Source organism: Pezoporus wallicus, unplaced genomic scaffold, assembly GCF_028554395.1.
Source record: "Pezoporus wallicus isolate ANWC-B61680 ecotype Strahan unplaced genomic scaffold, APGP_CSIRO_Pwel_v1 contig_7073, whole genome shotgun sequence".
Lineage (NCBI taxonomy): Eukaryota > Metazoa > Chordata > Aves > Psittaciformes > Psittacidae > Pezoporus > Pezoporus wallicus.
The window spans coordinates 6,616,984-6,629,502 of NW_026641326.1; the positions used below are offsets into that span (position 1 = coordinate 6,616,984).

Sequence of the window (12,519 nt, forward strand, 5' to 3'; positions counted from 1 at the left end):
GTAGTTTCCTGTGCTTTGTCCATCCATTACCCTTCCTGACACTACTTTATTCTCCTATCACTGTCACTCTTGAATTAACTGATACTGAGAGGTTCACAAAGCAGTGACTTCATCCAGTTTTTCACTGACGATTTGCCAAGAACACCTATAGCTCTTCCTAAGTACGGAATTTTGCTATCCTCCTTGAAAGAAAAAAAAAGAAAGGAACTTACACAAGGCTTGGGATCGATGACGTAGGCACTCGACTATAGATGTTGAGCACTTTGACAATCTGTCCTTAAAGCAGGATTTACTCCCTTTCAGTGACATGTTAATAGTCATTGTGGTCAAGTTGAAGTCATGATACTGGCAGGTAGCATGAGATGGAGCTCACACAGCACAGTGTGGTATGGTTTGGTGGCATGGGCCAGTTTGGATACTGGCAAAAATAGTGTACGTAAATATTTATTTGGTTTATTTTCTTAGTGCTTCTTTTTGCTGCTCTTGAAGATATTTCTGTTCTATTAAACACTTTCTCCAGGCTCAGCCTCTCATTTGTATTTGATGTTGTTTATATTTGTATTCCTGTACCTTATGAAATATCCATCTGATTCCTTTGTAGGTGATTGTGTTGATCCCTAATACATCATTAGGGATTCACTGTGGGATAATGCAAGAGAGGTGGTAAAGTGAGCAAACAGGGCCATGTTTGAATGCTGGTGGCTTTAGTAATTGGTAAACAGTGAGAAAACAGAGGTGAACTGTAAATAGACTAATGGGTTTGAAAATTTTCTGTTATACAACTGCCTTTCTTTAGATGTGCTGTTTTTGTTCACTGCTCAAAGGAATTTACTCTTGTCATGTAACTTTTGCATGTAGCAACAGGTCTGCTGCATGTAAATACCTTATAGAATTATGACAGAGCTCTTAAAATTGATTTATATGAACTCATTTTTGTTGATTGTTTTGCCTCATTTTCTTATTGGCAACATTATTGAGTATAAAAAACAGCTTGAAATGTACTCCTAAAATTTCATCATAAAACACAATAAGGAGGGATTATCAAAGCACTTGAGAAGGATTTGTTCTCATCGTTGCCGAAGACTGTTGGGGATGTTATTTCCTAGTCTTTTTAGAGCCCTAGAGCAAGAGTGGCAGTAATATTTGTTTTCATATGTACCTTTTGGGACAGAAATAGGGCACATGCTGCTAGATTGACATCTTGAGAAAATCAACCCAAAGCTAGGGATTTAGCAGTGTCTAGTTTTTGGAAGGGCTGGCAACTGGTAGAACAAAAGGCAGAGATGATGTTTGTTATGTAGTAGGTGGCTGGTGTGCCACGAGGCCACTGGCTGCTGCTGGGCAGGCCAGACCTGAGGCCATTGCACCTCCCACAGATGTCATCTCCTTGACAAAACAGAGTGAACTCTAATTCTCCCTCCAGCCTAGTGGAAATCAGCAGGAAGGTTCATTCCTATTATCTTTGCAAGCTTTCAGTCATAATCTGATCTTATTTTGTCTGTCAGGTAAAATTTTCTTCCTGTTTGGAACAAAGTGAAAATGAAGCAAGTGAAGAGGAGGTTTGCCTATAGAAAACAGCTAGTTAGGAACTTCAAACAATTTTAATTCAAGGCAATGAAAACAATTATATACAGTTCACAGGCTGCTGAAGCTGTTTGTTATGCAATTTGAGATGTAAATGGTGAAAAAAGAGTAGTTGTACTAACTGATGATTAAGTCCTGACATCATAAATTTCTGCGTGAATAAAATCCAAGACCTAAACAGATTTGAGATTTTTAGTCATCCATCAGTTCACACCAAGGAGCTTTGCAGCCAAGAGAAAAGTCTTCAGACATCTTAGCTTTGTAAAGTTAGGATATTGGCAGGATTCTGCAGTTTGTGTAGACAGACATTGCACTGGTAAATGAGTTCAAGAGGCTTTATCAAAGTGGAGTGGGTTTTTTCTATTGTCAGGAAATCATATCAATAAAACTTAATAGGAAATGGAAGTTAAAAATGCAGCAAACTGTGAACTGAATATTACCCTAGTGGGTGCTCATTAATATCTCAATAGGTATACTCATGCATTATCTTAATTGCACATGGTCCTCAGGGAAATTGCCTTTTCTGAAGTTAGAAAACTACTGTCATTTGGTGAGTTGGGTTCAGGTGCACCATTTTATTAATCTTTTAATAAGTTACTGAGGAGATGCAGCCGAACTCAATCACATTTGAAGTAGCGTAGTAGCAGTAATTATTTTTATGGTTGCGCTGATCTGCGAGGTTCTTGGCTGTGCAAGTGAATTTGCAGGCAGAGTGAGGCAGAGGTGATGAGGGTGTGGGCAGGAAGCCCAATGCTTTGGCAGTTTTTGCAGCTTCAGAGAGTTAGTTTGTCTTCTGGCACTGGCTCTCTTGCATGTTTCCAGTTGAGACACTTGTCTATTAGCAAGGAGCTCACCACTTTCTGTTTTGCTTGAAAAGAAGGATCTATTGGAGAGTGAGACAAGGAGGATACAGGATGAGATAATAATACAAAAAAAGTTTGAAATGAAGAAGTGGAACAAGTTTGTATTTTAGTTTTGTTTTACTCTGAAATGAGCAGTTCCAACTTCTGATGCTGGAGGATATTTGATGCTGCAAATAGTGACTTAGGAGACAATCGCTGATGTGTTTTCTGCCATGACTTTTGGTGCAGCTGCTCACAAACAAGCCCCGCTTTCCAAGCGAGGCAACAAAGTGTGATCCAGAGAGACCTTTCCATTGACAGAAGAAAATGAAGTTAATGAATAAATGTTCAATTGTAAAAATAAATTAACATTAATTAATCACTGAATAACACAATGTTCCCAGCATTAGTCATTCACTCTTACTGTAATAAGATCATCAGCCAGGCAGATGATATGTAAAACTCCTGAGTGTGATGTTTGCCATAGTCCTGTAAACACGAGGACTGTCTTCAGGAGGATCTGCCTCCCATACCAGTGATCTGCTTACTCATCTGCCAACACCTGAGTGCCCTTCTGAAAGCTCCAGCTACAACTGCGGCTTGTTATGGTGGTGAAGGCTCTGGCTGCTGTGCAGGTCACAGAGGACCACAGGCTTTTCTCACTCACAGTCTTGCTGTGTAAAGGCCAAGGGGATTTTTATCCCTGTGCTTTATGGAACACAACTCTTCTGCAAGGTGTTAGAGCCATTTGGAAAGCAGACTGTAATTCCCTAGAGCTTCTTGATGTTTCAGACATGTTTCAGAACAGAAAATAGGAAAAATGTGATGGAAGAGAGAGCTTGCTGCTTTAAAGTTTTGAATGTGAGATAGTGATGACAAATAACAGATTTTACCAAAATGGAAGAAAAAATAAACCAGTTGAGAGATGAAAAATATTTATCTGGTTAATTAAAATAAAACAAGCAAAACCCCTAAAACCAAACAACAACCTCATTTAAAATCCTCTGCGCTGTGATCCTGACATTAAGTCACTGTAATGCTTGCTGGGTTTGTTGATGACCCATTTCTTCCCATGGCATCAGGATGCGATGTCTCAAACCTGTACCCTTGCAGGACAAAGAGGATAATTAAGTAACTTGTAAAAATGGGGAAAGCTATTGGGAAAGGGGAAAGCAAACCTTTTAATTTAGGTGCTGTTCAGTATGTAAGTTGGGTGAAGTGGATAAACTTCCAGGTTTTTGTGCGGTTTCAGCATGGTGCAGGATAATCTGTACTCTCAGAGGGTTTTTTTGTTCACAGGTCTGAGCCATAACAACCACTTTCAAAATCAAAACTGACAGTGATTGGCAAATCTTGAGAGGACATTTAGGGGACTCACTAGGTAGCAGTAGGACTACATTTAAGATTTTCTACTGCTCAGGCTTCCTTGGCATTGTACTGTGGCTTGTTCTGCCTTCCTCTCATTCATCTTGTGTCTCTATGTGAAAGGGAGACTGCTCGTTCCAGGGCTGATCATTCAAAACCTTGCAGCAGTGCTAAAGGTTTTACACACTGATCAGGGTGTAGAAGAGTTGGTTATTAAATGTGCATCTATTTAACTCTGGCTTTATGTGGATAGCTTTACTAAGGCTTTTTCTGTGCCTTTGAATCTGAAATCCTGTCTGTGTGCATCCAGCCACTGCCCTCCTGGACCCGGGATAGGAGGTTGGTTTGTGTGGTGGGAGGCTGGGAAGGCTCCAGCCTGCTGCCCTGATGGCAAGGCCTGACTGGCCTCTAGAAGCACTAGCTCATGCTTGAGAGAGGTGGACCAAGGCGATAAATTCCATCATCGGAGAGAATCAAATGATAGTCCTTGTTCTCTCTTGGTCCTCTCTCACGCTTCTTGCATGGTGAGCCCATCTGCATTGTTTTTGGGATCAGAGAATGGTGACATTTGGCCAGCTTGGGGTTGGGTCTTGAACTGGATCAATCTGTTTTTATTTTGAAGTCTGCTTCAATGTTCATAGGAGGCGAAGGTGCATGGCTGTGAGCTTACCTGGTGAGCACCAGTGGTGTGTGCTGTCTTATGGCTATGGTCTGTTGTGCATAAGCCCTACGAAGGGATCTCGGGGAGGAGAGGATGCCTGACCATTGAGATTTGCCTGGAATTAACATGATGATGTGCTTTTCAAACTAAAAGTTTGAAAATTAGTAAATACAAAACGGTGATGTGGAGGAGCATATGGTGTGAAGTGCGGGAGAAAAGTTTCTGGTTGAGTCTGTGGGAGGTTTGTCCACATCCAATCAGATGTGAATGTTAAAAAACGGAAGAGAAGAAAAAATGCTGAATTATTAGGTTTTAGCTGATGCAAACAGATGTTCCATTTGGACATCTGGGATGCTGCCTGCGTGCACAGGAAAACATGTGGGAAGGGAAAATGTCTTTTGTAGGTGTCTGCAGCATGATGGACAAAGTTGAACACAGCATACTGGACAAAGTTAAAGTCTAATAGCTCCAGTCCATATTGTACCTAGTTAAGGACTTTTCTCCCCATATTCAAACAAAATCTTATGTTAATTCTACTCCTCATATCTATAACTTTATGTTACTTAACCTGTAACGAATATCGGTAAAGAAAAAATGAATGTATGCTTTTTATACTGCAAGTGATCAAAACAGCCAGAAGTGGTTAATGTTTTATTGACAGAGAAAAAAGACTAAAAAGCACCCAAAGATCCCCTAAGTAATATAAGCAGTAGAGCACATTCTGTAGAAGCCTTGCTTTTTGTAAAAGGGCTGAATATGTTCCTTTTGATTTTGAGTTGAAAAAAACAGTTGTTGGCAAGTTGGAATACAAACATAGTTGCCATAGATAAAATAATAAATCATATTTCATCCTTTCTTTTATTTATAATTAAAAAAAAAAACCAGCACTTGGCTATCTCCGTATGGTTCTGTGTGTGGGACTGGATGTCATTTACCGGATGCTTGTCTAATTAAGACTAGGTAAACTGCACCCACAAAGTCAGCCTGGTGAACTGTTCCACTTAATATAATACCATCCAATGAATAGATGAATTAAGGTGATAAGCAGCTGAGCAAGCTGCGCTAACTTTGTACAAATGAGAAGAGTGTGATCCTAAAATGTCATCAATTATTTATTACATCAGCAACTGTAGGCAAGGACAAATTAAGAATTAAGCTTATTTTTGATGGCCAGGGTGCTCAGCGTTTTCTGACTGCAACTGCAGTAGTTGTTGTTAGCTGAAAGTCATCCCTAAGGTAGATCAAAAATAAAGAACCCTGATAAATTGATGTAATCGATCTGTTTGTCTTTGAGAGTGGTCCCCAAGCTTTGCTGGCCTCTAGGTAAAATACTGAGCAAGTAAATCATTTACCAGTGGTCAACACCACACTGTGTTCTTCCTGGCAGCCTCAATTTTAACTGTTTTAATTTTCTGTGACTCAAGCACTGGGAGGTCTTGCTGGCAACATGCTGTCTGCAAGCCACAGATCTAAAATAAGTCTGGCAAGGCTTTTTAGACAACTGCTGTCTTGCATTAAAAACCTAGAGTGTCCCAGCTTTCAGCTTGATTAGCCACCTTTATGGTTGTAAAACCAGTGGCCTGCAAAGGAGTGACACGACACATCCTAAGGAAAGACCATACCAAGTGACAGGCATTCAGTTCTCCAACATCCATGGTGACAGCCCGAGCACCCACTTGAAGTTTTAGTGTTTGGGTTTAATAATTCATAGCAAGTAAGAGTGGCACTATGCCAGGGACCTGATTCAGCAAGATCCCTGCAAAGGGATCCCTCCAGTGAAGGGTTTTGAGCAAGGCTACAAGACATGACTCTCTATAGGCTGATTGCAGAACGAAGCTAAGCAGGTCTTAAGTCCTGTTTGATGCGGTTTATAACAAAACAGTACTTTTAGAAACAGGAACGTGTCTCAACAAATGTTGGGGTATTTAACAATTTTGGGTGGTTTAGGTAAGTTCACTTACCTGCTGGGTTTTCAGCAGCAATTTAGCTTTCCAGGTCTGCTTTTACTCTGGTGTGGCAGTTGTGCTTACAGACGTACAGATATAGTGTGTATTCTGCGGCAGTGTTGCATTTGCTCTCATCTGCTGCTGAACTCTGTGGGAACTGAAGGTGCTGAACCCTTTGTAGCATTGAGTCTGGGGAAATATGTTTATTCTTCTGAGAAGGTAGGAGAGCAGTAAATGCCTGTAGGAATGCTGTGCAGAGACAGAATATGAGAATGCAGAAGATGCTTGTACTGAGGCATGAAATACTGACCCTTCTGTGGCCCAGAAGTCTCAAATCATTATATATGATCATGTTTGTTTATATTGTAAATCTTGGGTTTTTTCCTTCTTGGCATCTCAAGTGAGAATTATAGCAGGTTCCTTAATGTAAGGAGCAGTCCCAGCCTGTTATTCAAACAATTGCATAATGGGTTTGGGGTTTAACATACTGTCAGCTTGGTAACTGCTTAGGGACCTTTGTTATCAAGGAGAAAATAGCCCTGAAAAATAATCTGATCTCTCTGGTTATAGAAGGTAAGTTTCAGTCTCTTTCATCCTCTTCTGTGAGAAGGAAGAAGAGTGGCTTGTTTGTCACGGGCAGGCAGAGTTATAGGACAGAGCTGAAACATGACCAGGTTGTCTTTGTGGAACAGAGATGCCCATGCTCACTAATCTTCATGACTGTTCTTCATCAGAAAGAGTAAAAACTAAATTATTATTTTTTTTTTTTTAATCAGGAGTTGCATTTAATGTTGAAGAGCTTCTCCTTGCTCCAAAAATGGATGCAGGATCCTTCTGGCTTTCAGCTGAAACACAGATATAGATTTAAACTGGGTTACATTCAGGACCCCAAATAACCTGATATTCTGAAAACCAGACCACCAATAAAAAGGATGTAGTGAGAAAAATGGTTTGTGTGTGATGTATTTGATTAAGGTTTCCTGAAAGGAAGAAACTGTGGGTGTGCATATATACAGTTGTTTTCAATTGATCAATGATTTTTTTTTTTTGGTGTAACTTTAAGGCAATGAAAAGATTGTTTCTTTTTCTTGTACACTATAAAGGAACATGGTGGAGAAATGCAGATGGAGACAGTGAAGATGAACTCAGGCTTAGCTGAAGCTAACTGCTTTAGCGAACTGCTGCAAGAAATGCACGAAGTATATGAATATGTATATTTATCAGAAATTATTTTTTTCTACAGATCCCACAAATCAGTTATGCCTCAACTGCACCAGAGTTGAGTGATGACAGGCGCTATGATTTCTTCTCACGTGTGGTTCCTCCAGATTCCTTCCAAGCACAAGCAATGGTGGACATTGTGAAAGCTTTGGGCTGGAATTATGTGTCCACTTTGGCATCTGAAGGGAATTATGGAGAAAAAGGAGTCGAGTCCTTCATGCAAATTTCCAGAGAGGCAGGTAGGCAACGCCCGCCCTCCCTCCAGAAAATGCTATAGAAGTAATGAATGTTGTTTTTGTACTAAATGTTATATTATTTTTCTGGAACATATATTTGACTCTAAAGTTGCTCCAGTTCTTTGCAATCCTCTTTACTGGCTCCTAGATACTTTCATTCCAAAATTGCCTTGGAGTTTCAGAGAGTTTGAAACCTTAGTAGCTTTCAGTCATTGCGGGAGAAAATAGAAAACCTTGAGTCTTATCAAGCTCCAACTATTACACTGAATGGCATTATATTATGTTTACATGGGTAGAAGACAGATTGTAAAATGCTGGGCTTTTATCTCTCCACAGCTAGAAATTCTGTGAAGACTACTTGTTACCTGATACTTGTGTCATACTGTTGCTGTTCACCTTTCAGACTGCTGCCTGATTTGTATTGCTTTTCTTTAGCATTTTTCTTGACCAATTCAGTTGAGAAAATTCATAATCTTTCACTTGAAGGCTCAAAGATTACTGGTCTGGGATATGGAGGCAACAAACTCAGTGGTATGGTATGAGGTGCATCAGACATTTAGTGTGATGCATCATGTTTTTCTTGTCACTGGTTTCATTTGATGGTGTCCCAGGGAGGCTGAACTGTGTCGGATAATGTCTCTTGCCAGTTAGAGATGTTCCAAGAGGACAAGGAAATGCTGTGTCTTGCCCTGGGTCAGGCTTATGGCATTGAGTTGAGCCTTTGTAATTTTGTTCACAGTAATTTCCAATTCTACAGCTTGCTTTCCTGTTCCAGTGCAAAACAGAGGAGACCTGTCCTGAAGGTGTGACTGCTTTGTCAGTGTGCTCATCCCCTTATCCCCATAACTTTTTCTTCAACATGAATAGTTCTAAGTTTCTCCAGAGATGCCAGAGCGTAGGAGGACTTTAGATGGCACTTCAGGGAATAGAGGTATAAATCCCTGGGAAGCTGATTTGCTATCCAGAATCATAAATGTTTGGAAATTGAATTGTTTAAAGTTGATTTCTCTTCTGGTGAGGAAAAATAAGCAGATGATGTCTTTTGTTATTGGTGATACATGCAAGGCCCATCTCCAGAAGCTTTCAATGATATATCCTGATTGGGAGCCCACCATCATTGCACAAAAATTTCTATTGTATTCCTAAAATGAACTCACAGGTCTCCCACCAGTAACTGCCCTGGTGTTGTGTTAAATACATACAGCACAATGGAATCCACAATTCCCTTACTGAAATCGTAAATCACCAGCCAGATCAGTGAGTGCATGAAAGTAAAGGACTAGGACAGGCCAGGTGTCGCTCTGAAGCAGCTCTCAGAGGTTTTCATCTCCTTGGTTGCTGCAAAGCTGGTTCTACAGCATGCACACTGCTTTTGCAAATACCCTCTGCTATCGGTGAGGTGGAGCATCAGTATGCTCCCAAATAGCCAGAGATGCTCCCAATCACTTTTGGCAGCATTATCCAAGGACTGAGCAGAGAAGACGATCTCACTTTTTGAAAGAAAGGGGTTTAGAGAGGCGAATCCGGAATTATTTTATTGTATTGATATCACAGAAAAAACCTATATTTGCATAAATTTGTCTGTTCGTTTGAATGCATATTTATGTGGTATTAAAGAAAATGGTTCTTGGTTTAATACCACAGAAAGTGACAAATACCAGTGTTCATTATAATTTAAAATTGACTTTATTTGCAAATATCCACTGTTGCAAAATCATATCAGAAATATTCTCTCTAAGTCAAGGACGAACTCTAGCTGAATAATACTGAATCATTTTATAGATCTTCTGTATTAATGACAGGAGCTGTTCATGTAGTCAACACGTAATTCAGTGTCCTTCATAAAATATAAAGCATAAAAACAACAGAATATCCTGCTTAAACTAGCTTTGTGTGCAGGTGATATAGGTCACACCTGCAAGATTAAGACAATAACAGGGATAGTGCATGAACTTTCTTTCCTGTAAGCAGCCTGCCTTGTCTGGAAACTGGAATAATCCAGTCCTCGGTGCAGCAGCTTTTTCTCCTTAGGGCTGCACTGGTGTTTCTATGTTACACAGATGAAGCTTAGGTGAAGTTCTGAAGGGATTTAATACCTGTCAACAAGTTTTGGGGTTTTTAAAGCCCGGGAAGTGTAAGAAGATCCTGTTGTCTAGATGTTTAATGGAGCCACGCTGTCTGGAGATACAGGTTGATCCCCTGACCTTGATCCCCTATGAGGAAATGGCACTGTGTCCTCCACCTTCAGGGGTGGTTGTGACCATCTCTCTCAGGTGCTGTTTTGGGGAGTCTTGTTGCAATGGGATTTGCCTGTGCTCTGGGGGAGATGGTGTTGAGGGTGCAGTGGTTTGGGGTTGCTTTCCTGCTGCCTGATGTGGCTGTGTCTCCTTGGGGATATTTTATGCAAAAAAAATAATTAAGCAGGCTGCCAGGTGATTGCTGCAGTATCAGGGTTTATAAAGAGCCTCCTGATGAAGCAATAAGCAGCAATAATTTCACTGACTCATGGCTGTGGTATAGTTAGTAGCCACTTGATCTGTCTATGTAAACCCATTTGAATAGTACAGAGCCATGTGTCTGAACACATGAAGTGAACAGTCTGCTCTAATGAGGAACAGAAGGGACAAGAGGCTTCACAAGGTAGAGAAATTTTACCAAGATCAGTTGCACTTTGAGTCTAAATATATTTAGATGGGTTCAAGTATATGCGGCCTGACTGAGGTGTGTAATTACGCAGTATCTTTGCAAAAGATACACAGTCAAGCACGACAATGCGTGCCATGCTGTTATAACACTGCAGGGATTGGAGAAGGGATGGGGTGGTGATCCTGCTGCTGCCATGCGAGTAGATTAATGTGGTGCTTGGGGTGCCAATCAACACTCTCACTAATGGGAAAACTCATGCCAGAAGCAACAAAAATCCAGCACTGGTGGGAGGGAGCTTTTTTCTGTAGGCAAAATATTTAATTCCCCTGGAAATCAGTGAGACAGTGGATTGTCTCTTCTTCCCAGCTCAGAGGGCATATTTGTTGTACCCTGCAGTGATGTGGGGAGGACGGAGGACAGCAGAGGCGTTTAAGTGTAAGGCACGGTTTAGCTCATTTCCCAGTTAGCTGTTAGTAATGCTCATCAGGAGGAGCTGCGCTATGCTTACAGCATTGTCTGCTTGATTTGTGTGTAGGCTTTGGTCTTGCTCAGGGTTTGGATGCTGGGTGGATTGCCCCAGGTCAAAGCAGACATTAAAACCCAGCAAAGCTGCAGCGAGACTCTGCAGAAACACCGCTTCTGTGTACAAACAGACTTGCTTCTCCCCTGCTCTCAAATATGGGAGCCCAGCATGCAAGTAAATACATAACCAAAGTAGTAGCAGGATGATCTCTGTAGCCTGGTGCAAATGAGGAAATGCAAGAGGTTCATATACAGCTCCAAGCTCTTTTTAGTCCTGGCTTCCCCATGCTGCCTGGATTGTGACAAGATGATGCAGTGCTGCCTGGTTTGCTCTCTGAGATCTTTGCTGGCTGTGGGGGTCACTGAAGTGGTATGAATCCTGCCCCCATCTTTGAGTGAGTGGAGCAATAGAGCTGGGAGAGGTGTCAGAGCAGAGGTCCTTATCTCCCCTGCGATAATGTGGCCGTTAGGACCAAGTACATCTGCCAGGAGCCGGAACAGCCCCTGAGCAAAGGTAATTAGTCAAAGTTTGAGACACACCAGCAATAAGCGGTCATAATGAGCTGTCAGACCATTGCCTTGTATCTCATAATCATGTGTTTTGGCAGAAAGGAAGGTTTAGTCTATAGGTACCAGCACATTTATAATCTTTGGCCTTGAATCTGTAGCAAGTTAATTATCCTAAATTCAGTGTTTTATCCAAACTTGTTTCTACTCACCCTCACAATTTGTAAGATCTTGGTTGAATCAGGAAGTGCTATCCTTGCTTAGTTTTCAAATATGCTTTAGCATATAAAGACTTTGCTTGATCCTTTGAGTTAATAATTCTCTGCAAAGTGACTTTTATTTTGAGTACTTCAAGCAAGTCTGAATATGTCATTGTGGCAGGAGATGAAGATTTGAAACATGCTCTGCAGTCTTTGGGATTAATAAATTAAGGGAATGGTCTAATTATGGAAAATCTAAAGGACAATTTCAGATTATTAATGAAACAACTGAATACTTGAATTTCAAAGATTAATTCATCTTTGATTTATTTTTTTTAAGATTAATCTATACCAAAAGGTTAATTGCTATCTGTAAGAAATATATATATTGAAGTCATTAGCAAAAGACCACTTGAATGCCTCCTAACAGATAAATGAAAGATCTAATATGCATTTATTAATCTTTCTCTCTCCAAAAATTGCCTGTTTTCACAGATGAGTACACTAGCTGCTTTGCTTGTGGAGACTTTGATGCTCATGCCACAGGCTGCAGCACAAACGGTGTAAAGAAAAGGATTCCAGATCTGCGATCCCATATGCCCGCTGTCTTTACCTCTTTCTTCTGCTTTTCTATAGCTCTCTTGTCCAACTTAATCTCAGAAATAAGTATTTCCACTCAAGAACGCTGATTTTGAGCACAGTTCTGCTTGAACTAGACCTGCTGTTGTACAAAGCATCATGTCAGTAACAGAGTATCTCAATCTACAACCAAGTATTAGTTTTGATGAC

General features: G+C 40.7%; 1 protein-coding gene across 9 annotated transcripts in view; it reads left to right on the top strand.

Annotated features, from left to right (window-relative positions):
* Window positions 1-12,519, top strand: part of GRM7 (glutamate metabotropic receptor 7) — a 298,007-nt gene that overhangs the window by 92,452 nt on the left and 193,036 nt on the right. For all 9 annotated transcript variants that reach the window (XM_057422883.1, XM_057422886.1, XM_057422885.1 and 6 more), the window contains exon 2: window positions 7,642-7,858. In XM_057422883.1, the coding sequence (XP_057278866.1) occupies window positions 7,642-7,858 (217 nt within the window). The remainder of the gene's footprint in view (window positions 1-7,641; window positions 7,859-12,519) is intronic.